The following is a 22,460-nucleotide window of genomic DNA, read 5'->3' on the forward strand; positions in this document are numbered from 1 at the left end:
TTTTGCCTTATGTACTTCCAAGAAGTTGTTTGCATCTTTGTTCCTTTCGACTAGCACATGACTGCGGTAACGACAGTACACACATGATTTGTGTTGTTTATACTCCAAAGAATGGCAGTAATGGTACTGTACAACTTGGTAGTAAGTAGCATTAGCGCCGGAGAAATCAATACCACACTACCACCAAGGTAATATTTTTGAAACTTCCTGCAACCCCGATGCATCAAACGTGGTATCGCTTGGTCAGATAACCTATGGGGAAAATTAACCAAAATCTTGTAGTATTTACTATGTACACACGTAACTGGTGTCCCATTTTTCCTAAGTTGAGCTTTATGACCTTCGCAGGAACAATGTATAGAGAGCCTTCAGTCTTCACAACCTAATTTACCTTATATAATCTAGATCTATATACAGTTCATTCATTTCAAAAAACAGTAGGCCCTTTCCCAAGTACCCCTGACACTTAATATACTGTCAGTGAATCGAACAGACGCGTCAAGTATTGAGAAAAGAGGCAGAAATAGGCAATGGTACAAAAACAATCGTAGTGATACAGAGGACATCAACTAGAATGCCGGTAATTGGATACAGTTGGCGCAACGATACCTAGACATCCACCCACCGTGATGTCAGGCGCAAAAGAACGATGCCGTGTGCATCGCCCCCTACTTCCTCCGATTCATCGTCTTCTCACACATTTGAAGGAGGCCATCCTTGGCTTCACTATCGGGAAAGCTGCTAATCGCGGCCTTAGCCTTGTCAGCATACTCCTGGGCCAGAACACGAGTCTTTTCAACACCGTTACTTTGATAAACAAGTTCACGGGCCTAGGGGTCAATCATCGTCAGTCACTTCCTTGCAACACCTCACATTAGATTTCGGAACACATACCCGTTGCACATCGCCTTCCCTACTGAACTTCCGGCCAACCAGAGGTCCCAACTCAGGGTTTTGCTTCCAAGCGAAAAGGAGCGGGGCAGTCGCCAGACCCAGTTCCAAGTCCGCCCCTGACGGCTTGCCTAACTCAGCATCACTAACGGTGTAGTCCAGCATATCATCCACTAGCTGAAATGCCAGCCCCAGGTTGCGTCCATAGGCATACGCAGCCTCGACGACCTGGGGCGTGCTATCACCAAGTAGCGCAGCCGCACGGCACGATTTACTTATCAAACTAGCAGTCTTAAGGTATGTTTTCTGCAGGTAGTAAGAGATGGTTTCATCCGTGAAGACGGGGTTCTTTTCGTCGGAAGCGGTATTTTTCAGTTGCATGAATTCTCCCTCCACTAAATTAGCAATAACGGTGGCCAGCAGCTCGGTGACTTCAGGGTCCCTCAGGCGTGCCAGAGCAACGGATGCACGCCCCAACAGGAAGTCGCCCGCTAACACGGCCATCTTGTTTCCGAATTGTAGATTAGCAGAGCTGGATGACCGGCGGGTTACAGCATTATCGATGACATCGTCGTGCAATAATGATGCGGTATGAATGAGTTCTGTAATCTCGGCGAGTCGTCGTTGAGTGGGCAGGATATTTTCGTCGCCAGAGAAGTCGTATTTGGCTTCCGCGGAAGAGGATACAAGCGGATTTAAATCAGGATTGGTATCCGCAAGAACGGACGGGGAACTGATTGGATCGTTCACAGTATAGGACGGTGCAGAGCTCCATCGACCGTGCCGGGGAGTCAACGCAGTTGCTTGGGACATAAGCAACACCAGAAGCGGACGCATGTGCTTGCCCTCGCTCTTGGTGTAATATTTGGCCACCTTATCCAGCGTAGGGTGGCCTGATCCCAGCAATTGGCGAATATTCTTCGTCAAAAATTTGAGCTCCTTACCCACGATCCTCAAGGGATCTACTGAAATCCCTGGAGGGGCTTTTGGGAGTCCTTTGAAGAGAGTCTGGGCGGCAGTGACGGCGGCGCCAAACGGAGAAGCGGATTTTCGTCGGGTAGGATGATATGCTCGCGTCTGCGAACTGCTTTGGATCGAAATAAGGTCATTGCGGAGGCATTGCCAGCATATTGATGTCGTGGGCTTGACCCGTGATGGAAGGACGAGGCCAGAGGCCGGGACCGCTCGAGCTTTCATGCTCAAGAGACGCTAATTGGCAGATGCTAATTAAAATATCGAGTAGTAAATAATATAACTATAATACAAATGGGGAATGGAAGCTGGAAAGAACGTAAGTCGAAGGAGGAGGAGCTTGTTGGGGTGAGAGACCGCGTAGTTAAGGAAGTCCGCAAATATCAGCCGGCCGAAGATTTTAGTTGAGAGCTGCTCACTGCCGACGGAGTTTGGCTCGGGCCGGAACGGATCGCTGAAAGCATTTGCTAACAGCGGCCTTTACATCCGCCTCTCCATCATCATGGCGAACAAGTTCCCTCTGTACCCACGGAGCAAAAGAAAAGAAAAGAGAACTAGTCAATCAAAAAATAAAAACAAAAGAAAAGAAAAGAAAATCGTAGTCTAGAATATGGATGGAAATTACCAATGATATCTAGGCCCACATGCCCACCAAGACCGGAAGGGACGAGCTGATCGGACAACATCTACAAAATGAACGTGCCCTATTGCACAAAAGAAATGGTTTGGTAAGAATATAGGAGACAGGGAACATCACGCCGGCAAAGCTCAATCCTGCACATTCCCCTCCTACACACCCGAAACAACAGATTTGCAGATAAAACACAATAATTGAAACCCACCCGACCAGGGCCATCTGGCTCCAGTCCCAACACATGGCAGGATTCTACATCGCCGTGTGATAGTTTTCGTAGCCATTAGATGGCGTCGAAATCAGCGCCAGCATCCTCATCATCCATATCACCATCCTGGATCTCCTTGGCCAGTTCCCGTTCGCGTTCCCGGGCCTCTTGTGCACTCTTCAGTTCCAGGCGGTGCTGGTTCATGGGAAATCTCATAGCCTATCAAGTACGTAATGTGAGTAGCTGTTCTACCTAGTCCAGTGTACAAGGACAGATATAGAGCAATGAGTCAGGATAGAACTAACCTTGACACTTTCGTCGTGGAGATTCAAGCAAGCTCTAATGCGTTCGTGAAATGCCTCGCCAGGTTCTCTGGTCGCATAGATATCTCCAACTTCCTTACTCTTCATAAATCCTCGCTCATGGTCCAGAGTGGCCTCGATCACACCGTCCCGGATCGCCTTAGCAACGATGTACTCCGCTGATTCCTCACTGTCCAGTCCCAGGCGGAGGCAAATGTCCCGCAGGGAGATGCGAGAATAAGACAGCGACATCATCCGGATCCCGGTCTTAATAACGTTTTGCCTCAAGCGCAGAATTAGGGTGTACGTACCATCCTTACGGAATGTCGTACTGTGTGTATTTACAATGCTCAAAAAGCCATCCAGGTCACCCACACTCACGGCTTGGACAAGCAGGAAGTAAGGGTGCATGGCACGTTCCAGAGCAGGCTGACGGAAGATCGCACGGTCGGGGATGTCTCCCATGAGAAGCTCTACCACCACGAGCAACTTATGAGAGGCTTGATAGAACCCACGCGCACTGTGGCTGGAGGGTGACTTTCGAGTAGCGCCGATCAAGTGACCGTGAGCATCAGTATACTGTAATTGGATAGCACGGATACGGCCCAGGAAGTACAAGTACCGGGCAATCTGATTGTTCGATGCGGACTGTGGGAAACGGTTGTGAGAGATAAGCAGATCTGCTTGTGAAATATGGGACGTGGACAAGTAGTTGCGCAGAAGCAATGTCATAACGGTAGCTTGGGTGTCAACATCCTTGCGAAGCACGGCCGTCCTGAGAGCTGCAAGCAATGGCTGGCGAATCGTCGTAACCGTGGCAGCAGGAGACGGAGGGAGAGGAGCAATCTGCTCAAAGAAGAGGGAGTAATAAAAATATACGCGAGCTGCGAGAGAGTCGAGAGTGCGGCGGTTAATAGTTCGCAGACGCTCGATTAAGCTCGTGGAAAACTTAGCACCTCGCTGGATCTCCTTGTTGTCGTAGAGGTAGATCTGAACGAGTATAGACAGATAAGTATCGATCTCTGGCAGAATCTCTTTGGAACTTGACTTGGTCTTCTCCGATTCGACGTCCATCTTGGAGCTAGCCACCGCGCTCTCGAAAGCTCCAGTTTCGCCGATAGCTTCAAGTAAGAAGGATGCGGTGGGACTCGATGGGGGGTAGCTCTCTACAAGAACCCCTGCCAGTACATCAGATGTGATATGCTTGCGCATCGAGGATATCGACCGCAAGACACGGAGGGTAAATCTGGGGTCGAAATGGGCGACGGCTCGCTCGAGAAGGGTAAAGTTGGTCTTGATGTCTAAAAAGAACGCAGGGTCGTTAGTAAGCTCCCATCATACCGCATGAAGATATACCGGAACACCAACCTTGGATGGCCTTAGCTCTGGGATCAATCTCTGGCTCGGGCTTCTGGGACTCATCGCCCTCCGCACCTTCCATTGCGACATCACCTTCCTGGTCCTGACCTTTATCGCCGGATAACCTCGAACCCTTGGTAGGGGGCACTACAACAGTCATCTTCTCGTCACCTTTCCGATCCTTATTGGCGTTGAATGAGGATGTAGGCGCACCTGCCGTATCCTCTCCCATCTCAACATCCTCAGAGCCATTCAAACCATTCTCCAGCGGCTCCGAGCCGTTGGTGCGCGGCTGATCCCGCTGTTCACCCATGCCGGAGTTCGAAGTGTTGTTGGAAGAAGCGGCTCTCGTGCTTTTGGTCTTACTAGCAGTCGCGCGGGTGGGCGCGACTTTGTCTTTATTGGAGCTTGAGTTTTGAGAAGTCGAGCGTGCCTTTTCACCGTTAGCAGATGAAGAGCTATCCGACTTGCTGTTCGATCTCAAAGAACGCCTCTCGGCCGGCATATTTTCGGTTTTCAGCTGTAAGCTAAGCTGAGCAATGAGGACCGCAGTACCGGTAACAGAGGAAGGGGGGAAGATGAAATGGAACTCTGGTCGGGGGAGACACTGAAAAGTACTTGAGGAATATAAAGAATCTAGGGGTGTGCGGGCAGAATGATAGTGGAACAATGAGGATGATGAAGAGGGGATGATCGTTGGGGGTGGGAAGAAGGTTGATGATGTGGTTGATGTGATGTCAAGGGTTTGGGCTTTGAGATGATGATGATGGACAGCGAGAGAACCAACCGGGCTTAGTCAGTATCAGCAGCTTAACTAGTTAACGACCTCAAAAGCAACAGGTCACCTGCGCAAGGTACGAGCTTTGCCTCACTATCTGCAATCAAATGGTTGTCAGATGATTCTGCCTTGCTTGAGGCTTCTCACGTAACGGATGATCTAGGAAGACTGTAATGAATTTCCTTTCCTCATGGCCGACCGCTGTTGCTGGGTTGCCACTCACTGTCCATGTTCGTCGCCTGAGGCACCCAGGAAAGCAAAGCAGCTTTCGGCAGGTCCTCTTGGCAACCGCACTCGGCGGGATGTTTACTTCTACTAACTACGATTTCCAAAGTACGCAAGCATAGCGCCGAGGTAACGTCAGGTTCACAGCCGCCATGTCTTTACTCGACAGCCATCTGGAACAGATTCTGCTCTCCTCCAATGCCATTGCTGAACTACCGTTAGTACCCTCCATCCCAAGTTCCAGCAACTTGCTAATCGATCCCCTCCAGCTTTCCCCCACCACGGATCTTCACAAACGCTCTCTTAGGCCCCCACGACATCACCGCTCTTATTCGCGATACCGAGACCCATGAACGGGCTCTTTTCCAAACAGACCCGTCTGTGAAGGCAATTAGTGCTTCACAGCGTCGGTCAACCCGCCGAGGAACAGTATTTCCATCGGAGACAGAGGGAGAGTCAATGGCCAGTCGGATATATGCAGCCAGGAATAACAGAAACCACTCCGCTGTTGCAAGAGTCTTGGGGTCAGATATGATGGAAGAAATCAAACGGTCAGCAGGTACTTCATCTAGAGGGCGTGGCGAGGTCAACGTCGACGTGCTTCTCCAAGGCGCAGAAATTCTCTGTAACGTCTAGTAAGTGGCAATAGCTTCACTCTTTTGGCTCGTAGCGCATCTTTGCTGACATTGCTCAAAGCCCGGTCTCAGGGGCACAAGAAAAGATCGCGAGTCTCCGTTACCGCCATCAACTGATTACTGACTCGATTGTCGACTTAGAGGATCGAGTAGCAAGAAATACCGCAGAATTGGAGAAGATGAGTCGCTCATACGGAGGCGACTATGACGATTATGAATCCTCAAGCACACTGCAACCAGATGTAGCTGATGTGACAGATGCCGATATTGAGCAGGAAATTGACGAGATACGAGAGCTAGAGAAAATGAAGAGAGCCTTAGAAGCCCGCGTCAGTGGTATGGAACGGGACTTAGGTGGCTTGATTGGATGATTAATCCTTGACACTCTGTTTATGTGGCTCAGATATCACGCAAGGGGTGCAGATCGTAAGTCTTGTCCAACCGTTAATGTCTGTCAAAGTTCTGCCACGAGCTGCAAGTCCCCGCGGTGAACATTGCCTGACCCCGACGCTCCAAAACTCGCCCTGGGACTCGTGCCACTTCGAGTACACATGAGGTATCAACCAGGTACGGCACTTTGATCTAGTGACCTCATACTTGGTCTGACAAACATGCCGCGGACTAAACCCTTGAACGTCTTGCCCAAATCTACATGCTTCGGCCGCCATGGGCATGCGATTGTTGCGCCGGTTACAATGTTAAGCTGCCTGGAATCATGTCGTCGGCTTGTTCCGTTGCTGAGGTTCCCAAATCATTCTCGGTCGCATGCTCAGTCTAGTACACCTCGCGTCGAGCTTGCGAGACGAACAAGACACTATGATTCCCCGCTTGTCGGGTCTTTCTCATTACCTATTGACCCTGACATGTGGTCCATAGCAGGATGATGGCTAATCGATCATTTGCCAGCCCTGCATTCTTTGCTGGATCAGTAATATATTGTCCTCTCTGAATGGTTTCCGACGTACCAGTCATCAAGAGCTCGGGCTAATAGCCGTTTTGAGTGGTTCGTCTTATCGAAATAGTGTTGACATCTGTGACATTCTGATGGTTTCACCAGCGCAACTATTCCCCTGAGAGCTGTAGTATAAGGCAATGTTTATCATGTAGATTAATATCCAAAGGTATCGCACTCACTTTTGTTGGAAATGAGCATACATAGTCCTTGATAATTAATTCTGGTTGATTTACAATTTGGGTTCGACGTCGTAGAAAAAAAGAAACAAGGAAAGCTATGGCGAAAGAGGAAAGCAAGGTTCTTCAAAAGCCACTATAAGCTCGACATAAAAAGAAGAAGGCGAAGAAGACAACGAGGATATGATAATTAATGCAAAAGAGTGATACACAAAGTCACTGGACCCAGGATTACCGCTTTGGGAGCAACACTGATTGCCAAGCCGTGGATGACCTGAGGCTCCCAAACTCTCCACCCATCCTCAGTTATTCTGAGCTCGAATCGTTCGTTCAATCTATTCCTCCTGACGGGGACTGCGGTGTTTATTGCCAGCTATCGGCCCTTGCGCTAATTGACTTGAACTTTGGCAACCCTTGTCCGGCCGCTTCGTGGCCTCATACACGTAGCTTGACGGTTTTAACTGTCGCACGGATTCAACCCATCATTCCCTTGTTTTCGGGGTTACATCTACTTTCGGTCCACTCATATCTATAGTTACCCAGACGTTCGCTGCCGCTCTGTGTCAAATTTATTATCGAGAGAATGGACAGCTCACAGGTTCCTGCGGCTCAGCCCATGGTTACCCAGCACTCAAATCTGATCCGGACCGATCAGGTTCAAAAGCTCCCTCATCTCACCGAGCAGCAAAAGAGTCAACACACCCAGCTGGTGCGCAACTTTTGGGAGGTCCTTAACAATCGCGATCCTCAGAGCACAGAATATCAGCACGCGCACTCGAGGCTTACCCAGATATCTCAGAGTCTGATGAAGGGTATGCGGGCATTCCAACAGAATCGCCAGCTCCAGCAACAACAGCTCCAGGGCCAGCCTGGTCAGCCTGGTCAGCGCCCGCAGTCGGTCAACCCTCAGACTTTCAATCAGCTCCTACCTCAGATCCAACAAAAAGTCAACAGTCTGCAATTCTCTCTTCCTCCCAATATCAGCCAAGAACAAGCACAGTCATGGCTTCCGGAGGCCAGGTTACGATACGGCATTGCGCTGCAAAAGCAAGAGATCGGTAGGGCGCGTGTAGCGGAGCTACGTCAGCAGTTTAGCCAGCGCCAATCTGCCGGAAACATGACCCAGGAGGAGTTACAGGAGTTCAAAAATCGACAGCTTGCGGCGGAGAAGCTGTACCGAGAAGGGGGTGACTTCTTGACCAAGTTCAAAGAGCAACAAGAAAACTTCAAAGCGCAGCAACAGAGAGCAGGCGTACAGAACGTTACGGGTCAACCACAAGGTGCCAGTGTCACACCAGCTCCCACTGTCCCTGCTGGTTCTGACGGTCGCCCCGCAAACACTCCCGTGTCAATGCATCCTGGACAGGCCCCAACGCCTGCCCCTCATACTATCACCTCTGCGGTAAGTGCCGCACGAAGCCAAGCTGGCCAGACAGCTATGTCACCGTCAGTCTCCCAACAAGGTCAAGTACCCGTTGCACAAGCGGCCTCGGTTGCCACGCCTGCCGCGCCTGCCGCACCACCAGTCGTTCCTCCCCAAGCGCAGTCACAGTCGCAGCCGCAGCCGCAGCCACAACAACATCCACAACCGCCACAGCAAGTCCAGTCTCAGCCAGGAGCTCCTGGCTCACAGGTTACATTCACGCAAGTACCTAACTTGGATGGCTCTACGCCCACGCCTACTACTGCTCAGCCAGTTAATGTACAAGGGCCCCCACGTCCTTTGTCCCAGCAAGCTGCTATGGCCCAGGCTGCTCAAAACTACACCAACAACAATGCAAACAATAATATGAACCAGCAACAGAACATGTCGCAGCCTGCGACCAACTCGCATGCGCATCCTCAGGGCTACATCCCCAATAGAGCCACTGATAACACGGCACGAAATATCAATATGGCCATTCCAAAAACCCTGAATGTCCCTCCTTCGGAGCCTGTCACTATGGCACCAGCGCGGCCAACCCTGTCAGGCGGTCCCAGCCACGGCGCTATGGGTATGATGGGTCAGCCTGCGATTCAAAAACACCCTGGGTACGTCCTTGAAGGCGAAGGCCAGCGAGTGCTAAGCAAGAAAATGCTTGACATTTTGGTTCGCCAGGTGACTGGAGGAGGAGAGGGCGAGGGACTTACGCCAGATGCTGAAGAGGTATATTGTTCCAATTACCCTTTCAATAAATCCCAGCCGTCTTTTCTATGAGAATCATCTAACATGCATCAGTTCATCCTCCAAATGGCCGACGACTTCGTTGACGATGTGATCACCGCCGCCTGCCGTCTCGCCAAACTACGCCCGTCATCTACCCTCGAGATCCGAGATATTCAGCTTGTTCTCGAACGCAACTACAACATGCGCATCTCTGGGTTCTCAACTGATGATCTTCGCACCGTCAAGAAGCCCCAGCCCACGCAAGGCTGGACTCAGAAAATGTCCGCCATCCAAGCTGCCAAAGTGACACAAGGCAAGGCTGAATAATTCCTGCATCTACTGCACTTCTCCTATCTTCACCCTCGCAGTTATCATCCCCAGGGGGATCATATGCCTACGTGGATAGCCCGGGTGTCAAACGCCTCCTTAATTTGGCTGCCCTCCTTCATTTATCTTTCTAAAAGATTGTCTTAACAACACCGTTCTAACATTTATTCCCCAATTTTTTCACTCGCTGTTCGGTAGTTGGCGTCACTGGGTGCTTTTTGATCATTTCCTTGTTCTTGCCTTTATTTTCTGTCGTTTTGCACTTGTCCCTTTAGGTTCTGGCTGCGCTGAACTGGCATGTAGAATGGCGTTTGTTTCATGGAAGTTTTATAAGTAACGAATGTTATACCCACTTTGGGAGAGTTGGATGGATCGGGGTGTGGGTTCGAAAAGAATGCTTAATATAAAAACAGAAGCACGAATTCATTTAGTACGTTTTCAGTAATCAGCGGCTGGGCTCTAATCAGAATATCGCTGGGGAAAACCGCCTTATGTAGCTCTTTTCATTCCTGAATACAGTTTTCTACAAAAACAACACACAGCGGAATCGTGGTCTATAACATTTCCCCCCCTCTCTTCGTTTTGAAACAAAAGCGGATTGGTATCAATTCTCTAGGAACAGCGCCTATTGTGCGTCTTCTATCAATCTAACAACAAAAAAAGAACACAGAAAACACACATAATTAAACCGCTCAGACCTGCTCATGCAAAGATTAAACGCATTCGCTTCTCCCATCCATGTATACAAAGGCAGCAAAAAAAAAAAAAAAAAAAAAAAAAAAAAAAAAAAAAAAAAAAAAAAAAAAAAAAAAAAAGAAAAAAAAAAAAAAAAAAAAAAAAAAAAAAAAAAAGGAAAGTTAGAACAATGGCGGACAACGTTCAGCCAGCGACATACGAGGTAGAAAAGCAGAGAAAAAGGGGAGAAACAAATCAACAAAAGAAAAAGCAGAGTCGAAAGACCGACCTTTGACTTCAAACAAAGGAGAAAATGATACAATGAATATAAAAGCAGTCGAGAGTAGACTGGAGACAAAGCCAGAACCAGTCAGCGTGGATCAGACTCCAACGCTTAAAGAGGTGACTTCTTGAGTCGCTCGCCAGAAAAAGAGGGAGACAGAATAAATACGCATGCACGCACGGACAAAAAGGAAAGGTTCTCGAAGAGATAAGGAGAGGGATGTGGGTAGGTAGATGTTTCAAAAATGATGGGACACATGATCAAATGCCGCTTGCCATGCTGGTGGTTAAAGAAAGTACGGTCTCAAAAATGGGACCATATCGGTATGTTATTCGAAAACAAAACAGAAGATGATAAGATATTAGGTGGGCAAAAGGGTGTGTCCTGTGAAGACAGGCACAGGGTGCCCGAGAGCGAAAGAAACTCACATCAATCGTGGTAACATGGCCTGTATCACAAGAGTGGTTTGTTCCAGAGATTGGATGGGGGCAGATGGAAGAGAGAATGCGTTGCGCAGGTAAAAAAGAGTGAACCCACGGCGCCAAGAATAGGATATATAGAAGGAATTTTGAGCTGCAAAAAGGGTATCATGAGAATCGACCAGAATTCATTTCCTTGAGGTTAGGGAAGATAGTTCGTTGAAAAGGAGTAGGGATACATGTTTTAAGCGATCGCCTTTCTCTTCCCGTCGGGTCGAAGATGGTCTTGGTGAGGGAGTGGTGGCAGTTTCTTCTCCGACGCTGGCGGAGCGCCGTGTCGGCTATGCTGACTCTGTCCGCCAACGCTACTGGCCTCGCCGGCCTCGTCTACGATCGGTAGTGTCGAAGTTGGACCCGTTGAATTGGTGTCCGTAGGGTCCCGAACAGTGGATAACGTCCGAGGGTGCGTAAAAGATACATCCTTGGCCGCTTCTTTCTCTGCCGCCTGTATTGTCCGTTCAACAGAAGGCGTACGCTCAGCAGATGCCCTGCCTAGTTGCCGAGACTCCCGGCAACGTACCGCTTCCTCTTTAGACATAGTGATGCCCTTGATGAACTTCACAAAGCGATCACCATAACCCTCAGGGGGTACTGGTGAAATTTGATTCCGGTCATGGGACAGACCCTTAAAGAAGTGTTCTAGTCGTTTCACCGTGCCATACTTATGTAAAAGTCAGCGTTATATTCGTGAATAATACTGTCTGCATCAAGCATTGACTCACGTGTGTCAAACAATCAATAATTCCAAGGTAATAGATCTCCTCCCCAGGCTGACCATTCTCATGAGTGGCTCGAAATCCCCCATCGTCGGAATAGAAGACATGAAATTTTCTTTCGTCGAGGATCTCTTCTGGCATTTTTGCAGTTGCCTTGTCCAGAGGCACCGGGCGTTCACGTTTGAGGGACAAGCGTAGCTCACGGGCCTTGCGCTCATTTTCCAATTTCGACGGTGTGCGCATGAGCATGTTCGGATTCGCTTCTTCTTCTCGATCACCGCCGGGTTGGAAAACTTGCAGTGTCTTGTCACGAAGCTTCTCCTCATTTCCTCTCTCTAAATCATGGATGCCCACTAATAAAGAGTAATCCATGATCTTGAGCCGCTTCAGTAACTCAACATCCCGCTCAAGCTGTGCCAGGAAAAATCCCCGTTTCGATGGCCCGCACTCGAGGTGACGTTCTCTTCGGACCCAGTTCAGGTCCTTCAGAGTGGCCCGTGGATTCTTCTCAAGGTCTTCTTCGCGCAAGTCACGGCCGATCGTCGAGCCCTTCAGGTCGAAAGTCTGATGAATATCACGATGAGGCGGGAAGAGGTTGTTCATAACCACGAAATGGATTTTGCGTCCATAGGCCATCTTGACACGATGAAGGCCATAAAATTGTGAGATCAGTGTGTTGGGATTCTGCTCGACGTGTTTATAATACTCTGGGAGGATCTTGCGTAACAACTTGTGTTCGCAGTGATGTATGGTTTTGATGATGTATTTATAGTCTCTCGAAAAGTAAAAGAAGCTTCCACTTTTCCCAGGCGAGCCCAATTCTGAAAGAATATACTTGCTTGTGAGAGACATCAGGTAGTCAGCAGGATCAATCCGGAATTTCGTTCGCAGATGTCGGAAGACCCAAGGCGCATAGTCTTTGAATTTGAAATCGTATTTGGCGGAAGGTGTTAACTCATTGCCAGTTCTACCCAGGGGTCTAGTGTAAGTGAAAGAACGAGTGACTATAGGATAGGGGACAGGGACACTAGGGCATACATGTCAAAGGAAAATTTATGTTTGGCCTCAAAGTCAGCAGGCGTGAGTTCCCGGTCCATCTTTGCATTGATCCTCGAGACGGTAAACCGAATTCCTGTAAGCATGTTGTACGCTGTGACCCAGTTCACATGGTTTTGATCCACCTTTGTTCCCACGATAACACGGTCGTCATCGTCGTCATCCCGGCGTCTCCTCTTTGAAGCCCTTCGTTGCTTGATGGCCTCTGCCCATCTGGCTGCATCTTCATCAGGATTAGCTTCGTCCAGGAAGGTATCTGAGCGATTGGTTTTGCTGGCCCGGCGGCCAAGACTGAATGAGGTACGACGAACTCCTCCTGTCGGAGACAATCGTCCGCTGCTATATGCCGCATCCTCGGAGTGGTCGCGACTACTTCGACGGCCGCTAGTGTTTCTTGGGACTTGTAGCGTATGTCGATGTCGAAGGCCGGAATTCGCCGGTTCAGGTTGTTCTGTGTTGGATGGGGGTGGGGGGGAAGAACACCGATGGGGGCTTTTCTGCGACGGGGATAGACGGCCATGGTCAGGTGAGAGACGTCCTGTGTCATTGGGTTGCGAAGTTGACTGCCATGTCTCCGAAACGTTCCCTATCGATTCCGGAGAAACCAGTACATCGGCAGAAGGTCGAGCATGATCCCCATTCATCATAGGTCTTCCATTTGGCGATCGTAGGTTGAGTGATGTACCATTAGGCTGCTGACTGACTATTGACGCCGTCGCCGAACCTCCACCAATACCAACATCAGTAGATTTCTGTACGAAATCTTGCTCGTGAGTCATGGAAGGCCGTCCACCATCCCGTGGGTCTCGGGCCGATATATGGCCTAATGAGTGCATGCTTCCATCTTTCGAGTGTGACAGATCCCGGTTGTATGAACTGGCGCTTGATCGGGGCCCATTCAAAGAATACACACTGCCATTCGCGAGCGGTTGGCGGTCGTTTCCGGGGGCGTCAAGGTGACTGGTGTCGCCATTGGGCCAGTTTGTCCACAGAAAAGTGTTACCCACGGGACTTTTATCGTGCGGTTTCCCTGGCGGCGAGTCAAAAGAACGAGGGTGGGTAGCTGTGGCAGTGGCCGTCTGATAAGAGCTGTCATTAGAAAAGGATGGCATGATCGCTAGATTTCGACTGCGGCGCAAAGTAGGAGCGCCGAACGGTGTGTATAGAAAGGAGGGGATAGAACGGTGACGTGAGACCTGCGTGGGCCTACTAAGCTCAGCAAACAGCCAGCGTGCTGGGCGGGAACCGGGATCGGCTGTCTCTCCGGCCAACGACGGGAGGGAAGATAGCGAGGAAAGGAAGGGGGATGGGAGAGTGACAGCGAGTGATCAATGACAAGATTCGAGATGCAAGTGAAAAGGTCCCCGAGTCGAGCTGAAGCCACCAGCCGGGGAGGGCGTGGCATCAATTTAGCGACGGATTGGCATGTTCATCAAAAGAAAGGAAAATGGCGAAATGTATGTCGACCAATACCGGCACAGGCAAACGTGTTCGAGTCCAAGACGATTAATGAGTGCGAAAATAAAGGGAAGCCGGACGAAAATGTAGAAAGGATGAGCTGTTGATTAAAGGGCAAATTAGACAAGGAGGGGAAGGAGGACGAGCAGTAGAGAGTGTGTGTGAAAAGTAGACACAAGTCGACGTTATGGGATGATTGATGGGTTGGGGGGAACCTTTGGAAAAGGAACAAGACTGACGGTATTATTTCTTGGTAGGAAGGGGAGGAGGGAAAAAGACCTCACAATTTGGTATGGGCTGGTATTGTAACTCTGGGTCTGGGCAGGACAGAAAAGAAAAAAGGGAAAAAAAAAAAAAAAAGAGCGAAAAAAGGGTGCCTGGAGAAGGGGTGGTATTACACTGTATGACTGTATGGAGTATGTATGAGGTGAGGTACCTTGTATGTACATACCTAGACTCTGTACCTCCTGAGTACCTTCAGTACTTGTACCTTGTATATAAGGGTATAGTAGGTGGAGAGGGGGTGTATACTCCGTACCTAATGCAGATATAAATAATGGACATAGAGAACCTTTAATGTTGACAGATAAACAGATGGATAATGCCCCGTGACAGGCAGAGAAGCTAAACTACTCTCCCTCTTATTCTAAATTAATTTTCAAACTTCTCTTTCACTGAATACTACTCCGTAAGTATAATCATAAACATCACAAAGCCACACAAAAAAAAAAAAAAAGGCTGGTTGGTAGATACTATTACAAGGAAACCCGGAGGGACCCATCTGTGTCAGTTATTGTGCCTGGTCAGGATGGATCTTTTGCTCCACAGTTTTGTTTAAGTAGTCAGCATTAATTAATCACTTTCCAGCAACGGGGGTAGCCCTGTGTATTGTAATCGTCCATACAGAAAAGTAAGGAACCAGTTCCCACCCCCGGACTGTATCACGGAAGATAAGGTATGGCAGCCATGTGTTGCTTTGCTTTATCTATTACTTACTACTGTAACTACTCCGTACAGTGACAATTAGGTAACAATACCTGTACTAACTAGTATTAATATGATTATTAATATGATCTAACTAGGTCATATGAAATCCACACAAGGTATGTATATACATTATGTCGGATCAAGACTGTAGAGACCAAAGTTTGCTGTAGACGGAACCTTAGTCCTAGACACTTTTAGCATAAAATCCAGAGGTCGATTAATCGGGTTCGGTTCCCAGAATGTACATATTTATCCGCCAAGATCAGTCAGAAATTGCCCATCGCCTCATACACTGTAAACTGAAACAACGGGTTACATGCTTCCCGAAGTACCGCTGTATGTGTATGTATCACGATGACAAGTGACACTTCACGGAGACACGGACACGGGGCGGCAAACTGCATAACCTATGCAGCTGTACTAGTCTAGTGGCATTTCTACTAATAGTATTATACTGGAGCAGTATGTATACAATCCCCGTGAAAGAATTCTAGAAACATCATACTTCAATTGTCGCTTCCAAGACGTATTTGAAACATGGAATGAAATGTTTCGGGCAAATTACATTTCCCTCAATTAAAAAGAAGTGATTAATTTAATGATAATAATAATACAGAGTAATAACAATAACAATAATAATACTAACAATCTCACAAGTTATAATCAACTCCCTATTTTTTTTACTCTATCACAGTCTCCCTCCTTCAGAGTATCTCACATGCTGCTAGGAGCATTCTGATAGAATTACACCATAATGGGGTTCCCAGACTGGCCCTCCTTATCCAACCGCGGCAGATGCTGTGCTAATGATCGACGGTGTCAACGTCACACCCAAACGATCCTGTCCTGTCCTGACGCAATGAACCCCTATGTGTAATGCCCATCATTCTTCCTAGTATATTGATCAGGAGCTTAGATTACAGCCTTCACACGATACTTGGCCTTGAGAAATAGCAGACCCGCCTGCTCAAGCCTCCATAAGGTGCGTAACAAAGTTATTCCTCGAATGCCTACTTAGTATACTACGGAGTACTACTTATGCACTGAGTGGGTACTTTTGGTTGTTCAAGTGAGGAAGAAGAAGGTTGATTTTTTAGCTATCTAAGGGGAACATCACTGTATAAATACTGCAGAGCTCATTGTTCTGAGCTTTTACTATCTTTCTTATTCAGCCTTTGAATAGCTGCATTATTCCTTTATATCTAATACTTCAAAGGTCTAAAGATAGTCCTTTGAGCATATAAGCAGGAATAATCAACCTTTGAACAGGTAAATGCCACCATATCAAGCGCAAAGGCAGCCAGCTTTCAACACTTTTCTTCTATCTGCTATTTTTGGAATTGGCTCAAGGAGCGTGGAGTCCATCTACCCCCTCAGATGAGCACCCGCACTCGGATCAACAAGATCCTTCAGTATCCTTTAATTACCTGCGCTCCAGACCACAAAACCGGGCTGTGAGAGACTTCTACAATTCTACACCGGGACTGGATAGGGGGCCTCTCGCTGAAGAAGCATGGTTATCAACTCCATTCCACAGCATAGCACTGTCCGCTGACGCGTGCTGCAAATAAATATCAAGCACAGAAAGAGTAAATAAAAAAAATCAAATAACAGAAAAACATTTCCCATATCCACCGCAAGACGCCAACCCTACCGATAACGAAAGAATAAACCATCAACATATCCCAGAAGCAGTCACCGCATCGACAAAAGAGAGAGATAAGAAAAAAGAAATTACAGCCGAAGAAAGAAGGGATACAACCCAAGAAAGAGAAAGATACAGCCCGAAGCCCTCGTCATGTCAACCAAATCGAACACGAAATCAACTAGCCGCTCAAAAATATGTTCTGCGAGAGATTGGCTTTAAGCCTTCTTAGTAGACTTCTTGGTCGCCTTTTCAGCAGGCTTAGCCGTTGTCTTGGTCACACGACCGGACTTCGTCTTGCCGATGACCTTGGGTTGGTCGACAACGGCAGGAGCCTGCTTGGATGTTAGTATACCGTCCCGGGACAAGGGAGACCGATAGTAATACGTACAGCAGTGGACGCCTTGCGAGGCTTAGCGGTGTTCGCCTTAGGTCTGCCGACACTCTTCTTGGTAGCAGTAGTGCCAGTCTTCTTGGTGGTCGTCTTAGGCTTCTCGGCCTTTTCGGCCTTTTCGGCCTTCTCAGCCTTCTTAGTAGTGGTGGCAGTAGCCTTCTTCGGCTTAGCTGTGGTGGTGCTCTTCTGATAAAAGTATTAATCATGTTGAATTCTAGACAGATGAGAAGACATAGATCACTTACCTTAGCAGCAGGCTTAGGAGCAGCTTCCTTCTTGGCGAGCTTCACGGGTCCAGAAGGACCTGGAGATAAGACGCGTCAGCCCACACCCCATCAAAACAAAGGATACGCGACGGTAATAGAGGGCACACGCAACGTGCTTAGTTTGGTGGTCACAGGTGGGAGGCGACTCTGAAGGGCGCGCGCAATAAATTGAAACTTACCCTTGGGTTGGGTGAATTCACCCTTCTCAACACCTGCCTTAATAGCCTTGTTGAACTGGCTATCGAAGGCGTTGGTAGATGCAGGTGCAATCTTGTTGTTTGCCAAAACATATTTCTTAATGGACTGGCGACTGTCATGGGCGATCAAATTAGCCTACTACGTGACTTGACGCCTTCTGCGGTTGCCACGTCGCTTGACGAACGGGGCCCTTGCGCGGGGAGACGAAAACAAAACATACCTGCTGCCATTGCGCTCTTTCAGCTAGAGGACGAGATGTTAGCGACCGGCTTGGGATAAAATTGAAGAAATTCCGACGTGACGTTGGGGTAATCCAACACCGTGCAGACGTGTCACGGTCGGGGAAGTTTGGACCCAACATCCATCTCCGAAAGCGCCTCGGGAACAGCGTGATCAACTCACATTCAGGATAGCATCCTTGATCATATCTATATCAAATGAATCAGCGCTTATTCGCGACAAAAACGATATTAAGATCATTCCAGCGCGATGTGGTGGTGAGGGAAGATCAGTAAAATCATACCACGGTAGGAAGCATGAGTCGAGCCAGTCTTCTTGGCTGCGCCGGTGGAAGCTTTCTTGGGAGGCATCTTTAGGGTGGGTAAGTATAACTTGTAATTTTAAGTCGAAATTGTAAGAGAGACCGAGGTCTACGAGACGATATTCAAGTTCAACAGGCGTAAGGGTGGATCGTTGATGGAAATAGAAGGAAAAGCAGTCGACGACGGAAGGGGTGGAAGGCCGCGGGGCATCCGCGCTTTATAGGGCAGCGGGTGTTGACACAAGATCACTCACTCCCAAGCACCTACACGTCAAAGGCCCTCTGCTGTTTCTCCTCTTTTTTTTTCCCCTTCCCACTATTTTTTTTTTCCCTTTTTCTTTGTGCCTTTTCTCGGTAGATAATTGGTAGGGCCGTTTTCTCGGGTGGTCAATATTATGATAAGAGTTAGTCCTTAACGCTAGCTTTTGGGAATGATGTGGATATCCATTGCATTTTATCGACAGATCGCACATCCTCACTCCCACGCGCATCCTCTACAATCTTTCTACGCGTTTTGCTTCCACCTCTTCCCACCCCTTTCTCCCTCCTAAGTTTTATATATATATATATATATGTTTTTTCCCAAATTGATTCTTAAGTTAGATATCCCTTAATATTTATTTCCAAAGCATACGGTCAGCTTCTCTATATTTATATCTATATCTGATGCCTTTGGTGGGATAAGGAAAGAGGAGAAAGGTGAGGCGCGTTTCCTTCCATGTATACATACCTAATTTCCGTGTCTTTTTCGCAACCCACAAGAAGGCTCTCGCAAAAGTAAGAACGATCATAGTGTGTTGTAATCATCATGGCTATGTTAATATATTCCTGGGGTTTAATGGATCATCAATCTTGTCTTCGGTTGTTCTACCTTACGGTCTGGTTGGCTCTATCAGGATCAATAATTCCGGGTTGACCAAGCCAATCTTGGGGGGAGGGGGGTTTCTACATCCATTGAGATCGGCCATTGGAATCCGTTGTTTGATCAAGCTCATGGCCTCCTGGCAGCTTGCCGGACGGCTATAAAAGTCCAAGCTATACGGAGGGTATCGAGCTGTCCGTCCCTTGCATGTTGTCGATGAAGGGAGAACCCCCGTGGAGGCTTCCATTTGGCCGCCTCGTGCCGTTCAGGTCACGAGGGGGGAATGATGTATGGATCGCCTGTTTGAGTTTCTTCCTAACTTAGGAGATTCCATACTTGAAAAGCTGACGGGTCGTGTGGTTATTGGTTCCTCTACTTGAAGAATATAGATCGCAACCCATGGTTGGCATTCCGACAATTGGCCGCGAGGCCTGATCAATGCGCTGGTCGTAGGCATGTATGAATCATGTGTTTTGCACTGTACAGAAACATTCTATACACGCCCCTTGGAGTACAGCTTGCGGTGGACCTGTGCCTCAAATATATAGTAATATGGGGATAGATTCAGTCTGTAGTCTACCTAGCTAAACCCACTTGTGCTATTGTGGATGCACGCCCAGTGGTTGATCGTCAGCATCGTGACCATGAATTGAATCTAGGTTACGAGTAAGCATGTGTACCCAAGCAAACACCTCCCCATTTGATATCATGACCTTATATCCTTCCCGGTTAATGTGCCTGAGTGCTGAACTTATGGGCTCTACTCTATCGCTATAGCGTTAGGATCTGTTGGTCGTGACGTTCAAACGTTGTTATCTCCTTCGTCACTCGGTAACCCTACTATAGTGTGCAGGATCCATCTGCTGCCCCGCCCGCGATATATATCACTCGACCAGAAACTCTTGAGTCTGATCCCTCGCACCACAGTGGTAGCAACAGCGAACCCTCGTCTCCTAGAGATAATAGCCCAGTAGCTGCATCATCTAAAACGAAGATTAGTCATATTTCCCGATATAATCAGAGAAATCAATACCCGCTGTGTTGAGGTACAATGGTGTCTATCACTACAACAATGCCCAACCCCACCACGGACCGTCACAACCAGCAAAACAATTCCCTGTATTGCCTAGTGGTGAAGAATGGGTATGTCCATGTGATAAGGCATTATGTTTACTACTTTCATGCTTCTTCGCTGAGGGATCACAGAATCCAAGCTGGGTTTCACTGAGAACGTCTCTCGGCACATGGCGGCCTGACCTTACCGACCCACGATGGCAAACCCTCCGATAGAAGAAAAGGCATGCCTTCGAATATGATAAACGCTAGAGACGACCACATCTCCCTACCCTCTTGTACAAATGTCGTAGCCTTTATTCATAGAATATACAAAAATTACAGTCCGTGATTTGCACACCATCAATGAAACGCCGCATCTCAGAACCAAAAGCCAAACCGACAATCCAGTGAGCTTATCACGCAACGCCAACGCCATCTTATTGTTTTTTTTTGACCCCCCTACTTAGCCGTCGCATTTTCAAAAACTTCCTTGTCGCGCAAAAACATTGACTGGATCAAGGTGAGCGAATCCCTCACCCAGCACCGCGGGGTCTTGCCTTAGCCTCCTTCTTGGCTTTGGCCTCCTCCTTTTTACGCTTCTTCTGTTCCTGAAGTTTTTCGTCGTGCTTACGCTTGAGGTTCGCCTTCTCCTCATCGGTCCGGGCCACAGGTTTGAAAAAGCCCTCTAGACGTGACTGCTGGGCAGTCTTCAAATTCTTCTGGAGCCGAGCTGCGCCGTTGCGTACTCGATCCTCGTTGAAGCCCTTATCTTTCACTAAGAATTCCACAAGGCCTTCAATATCTGGTGCCTCCCATTTGAAATCGCAGTCTGGGTGGCTAGCATCTCTCACGTCTGGGTTGAGAAAAAGCTCTCTTGCATCCTGATATGGCCAGTCTTCCGGAATAACGTATTTCTTTTTCGGGTCGTTCTCCATATGCTCAACAACCTTCTCGAGGCTCCCGAACTCCCGAATGAATTTCAGGGCAGTATTAGGTCCAACTTTGGGAATTGGCTCCAAGTAATCGCAGCCAAGTAAGATACAAAGATCGATAAACTATACCGCAAAACGTAAGCAAGACCAAGCGCTGCTGGCGGAATTATGGGTGGCTTTACCTGCTTTCGGTCCATATCGAGTCCTTCCAGCGCGCGGCTGAGATGAATTTCTAGGATCGGTTCCTTTCGCTGTTCGCTGAACGTAAGATGCCTCAGAAGAATGGGTGCCTCAAAGCATAACGTGTCCATATCCTCGGAAGCAGCAGCGTAGACCTTTCCCGCCCGTGCAAGAACTGCGCACTGCGCCTCTGCCTCGGTGGGGGCATCAATATATGGGATACCCATAAGCTTCAATAGCTTCTTGCACTCCGCATTGTGATCTCTCGTAACCCGTACCGTACGCCGTGAAAACTTCTCAACGTCCTCCGCTGTGCCGGTTTCCTTGGCCTCCTCATGAGCCTCAGTAGCTTCGGCTTTTCGAGCGGTACGCTTGGCCAGCTCGCCAGACTTCAGCTTTGGCGGAGCTCCATCAAAGACATAAAGAGGTTTAATTCCGTTGTCGACCATTCGCAAAGTGCGGTAGAACATGCCCATCAGATGCGACGTGGTCTCACCGGTGTCGCTCATGAGTTGTTGGCCCTCGGAGCGCACGGCAATAAGGAAACTGTAGATACTCATGGAGCTGTGGTATGTTAGTTTCCAGTCTCCGCTTGTTCCCCAAGAAGGATCAAGTTACATACGCATCCTGGACTCCAGCGATTACCCGTTAGCCCTGACAGCGCCCTAGTGCACAGCTAAAAAAGTAGGGACGTGACATACTATAGCAACCTTTCGGCCAAAATGGTTTTTGATATCTCCCGCCTTGATCGCATCAGGGGCATTCTCCGCGATTACCTGGTACAAGTCTGTAGAGATCAAAGTTAGTACTAAATGAGCTTCCACGGTAGTGCGGCAACAAGTAGTTGGTTGAGGTGAACTTACGCTTAATACCCATAATGAGTTTCCTGTTATTGTAAAATAAGAAGCGCGAGTGAACCCGGCCAGGACTTCCTTTTGGTTTAACCAAGATCACAGAAAAGGTTTCTCGAGTGATTACCGCGACCAAACGCGCGTTGAGCTTTGAGAACGCGCGACGGGCGGGAATACATCATTAGACCTCATTGGGGTTAGCTTCCGCCGAGATACCCCCACGTGACTTCCCCCGCTAATAATCCCCATTCCTTTCGCCTAAGGCTCTAGGGT

At 48.4% G+C, this 22,460-nt stretch overlaps 6 protein-coding genes across 6 annotated transcripts; 2 read left to right on the top strand and 4 right to left on the bottom strand.

Annotated features, from left to right (window-relative positions):
• Positions 1-668: 668 nt before the first annotated feature.
• On the bottom strand, positions 669-4,871 carry BDV38DRAFT_269808 (proteasome regulatory particle lid subunit RPN3; the record flags this gene model as incomplete). Its single annotated transcript, XM_032057036.1, has 5 exons — positions 669-830; positions 895-2,081; positions 2,828-2,924; positions 3,011-4,308; positions 4,349-4,871. The coding sequence occupies 5 exons, from the start codon at positions 4,869-4,871 to the stop codon at positions 669-671; spliced, it is 3,267 nt and encodes a 1,088-aa protein (XP_031915727.1).
• A 650-nt stretch (positions 4,872-5,521) lies between these two features.
• On the top strand, positions 5,522-6,375 carry BDV38DRAFT_281017 (uncharacterized protein; the record flags this gene model as incomplete). The annotated part of the gene is made up of 3 exons (XM_032059444.1): positions 5,522-5,586; positions 5,639-6,004; positions 6,066-6,375. 3 exons carry the CDS (start codon positions 5,522-5,524, stop codon positions 6,373-6,375), a joined length of 741 nt encoding a protein of 246 aa, XP_031915728.1.
• An 823-nt stretch (positions 6,376-7,198) lies between these two features.
• Positions 7,199-9,921, top strand: BDV38DRAFT_46767 (putative transcription initiation factor TFIID subunit 12). The gene is made up of 2 exons (XM_032063402.1): positions 7,199-9,281; positions 9,354-9,921. The coding sequence occupies exons 1-2, from the start codon at positions 7,719-7,721 to the stop codon at positions 9,606-9,608; spliced, it is 1,818 nt and encodes a 605-aa protein (XP_031915729.1). The 5' UTR covers positions 7,199-7,718; the 3' UTR covers positions 9,609-9,921.
• A 773-nt stretch (positions 9,922-10,694) lies between these two features.
• On the bottom strand, positions 10,695-14,571 carry BDV38DRAFT_291334 (1-phosphatidylinositol-4-phosphate 5-kinase). The gene is made up of 4 exons (XM_032061715.1): positions 12,800-14,571; positions 11,768-12,728; positions 11,566-11,706; positions 10,695-11,490 (listed from the first exon to the last, which is right to left on the bottom strand). The coding sequence occupies exons 1-4, from the start codon at positions 13,927-13,929 to the stop codon at positions 11,230-11,232; spliced, it is 2,493 nt and encodes an 830-aa protein (XP_031915730.1). The 5' UTR covers positions 13,930-14,571; the 3' UTR covers positions 10,695-11,229.
• A 2,554-nt stretch (positions 14,572-17,125) lies between these two features.
• Positions 17,126-18,355, bottom strand: BDV38DRAFT_281020 (histone H1/H5 family protein; the record flags this gene model as incomplete). Its single annotated transcript, XM_032059445.1, has 7 exons — positions 17,126-17,242; positions 17,299-17,487; positions 17,547-17,605; positions 17,747-17,877; positions 17,986-18,008; positions 18,168-18,193; positions 18,289-18,355. The coding sequence occupies 7 exons, from the start codon at positions 18,353-18,355 to the stop codon at positions 17,126-17,128; spliced, it is 612 nt and encodes a 203-aa protein (XP_031915731.1).
• Positions 18,356-20,086: 1,731 nt separating this feature from the next.
• fen1 (multifunctional nuclease RAD27) lies at positions 20,087-22,336 on the bottom strand. Its single transcript, XM_032063404.1, has 5 exons — positions 22,200-22,336; positions 22,038-22,123; positions 21,959-21,963; positions 21,339-21,900; positions 20,087-21,279 (listed from the first exon to the last, which is right to left on the bottom strand). Exons 1-5 carry the CDS (start codon positions 22,210-22,212, stop codon positions 20,758-20,760), a joined length of 1,188 nt encoding a protein of 395 aa, XP_031915732.1. The 5' UTR covers positions 22,213-22,336; the 3' UTR covers positions 20,087-20,757.
• Between the last annotated feature and the right edge of the window lie 124 nt (positions 22,337-22,460).

The sequence above is a fragment of the Aspergillus pseudotamarii genome, assembly GCF_009193445.1.
Source record: "Aspergillus pseudotamarii strain CBS 117625 unplaced genomic scaffold BDV38scaffold_15, whole genome shotgun sequence".
Lineage (NCBI taxonomy): Eukaryota > Fungi > Ascomycota > Eurotiomycetes > Eurotiales > Aspergillaceae > Aspergillus > Aspergillus pseudotamarii.

Coding starts and splice junctions, on each gene's coding strand:
- BDV38DRAFT_46767 (XM_032063402.1), top strand. CDS start 7,719: ATGGACAGCTCACAGGTTCCTGCGGCTCAGCCCATGGTTACCCAGCAC. Junction 9,282..9,353: donor TTACGCCAGATGCTGAAGAG/GTATATTGTTCC, acceptor AACATGCATCAG/TTCATCCTCCAAATGGCCGA.
- BDV38DRAFT_291334 (XM_032061715.1), bottom strand. CDS start 13,929: ATGCCATCCTTTTCTAATGACAGCTCTTATCAGACGGCCACTGCCACA. Junction 12,729..12,799: donor CATAAATTTTCCTTTGACAT/GTATGCCCTAGT, acceptor ACCCCTGGGTAG/AACTGGCAATGAGTTAACAC. Junction 11,491..11,565: donor CTATGTCTAAAGAGGAAGCG/GTACGTTGCCGG, acceptor CGGACAATACAG/GCGGCAGAGAAAGAAGCGGC.
- fen1 (XM_032063404.1), bottom strand. Junction 21,280..21,338: donor TCGATATGGACCGAAAGCAG/GTAAAGCCACCC, acceptor TTTGCGGTATAG/TTTATCGATCTTTGTATCTT.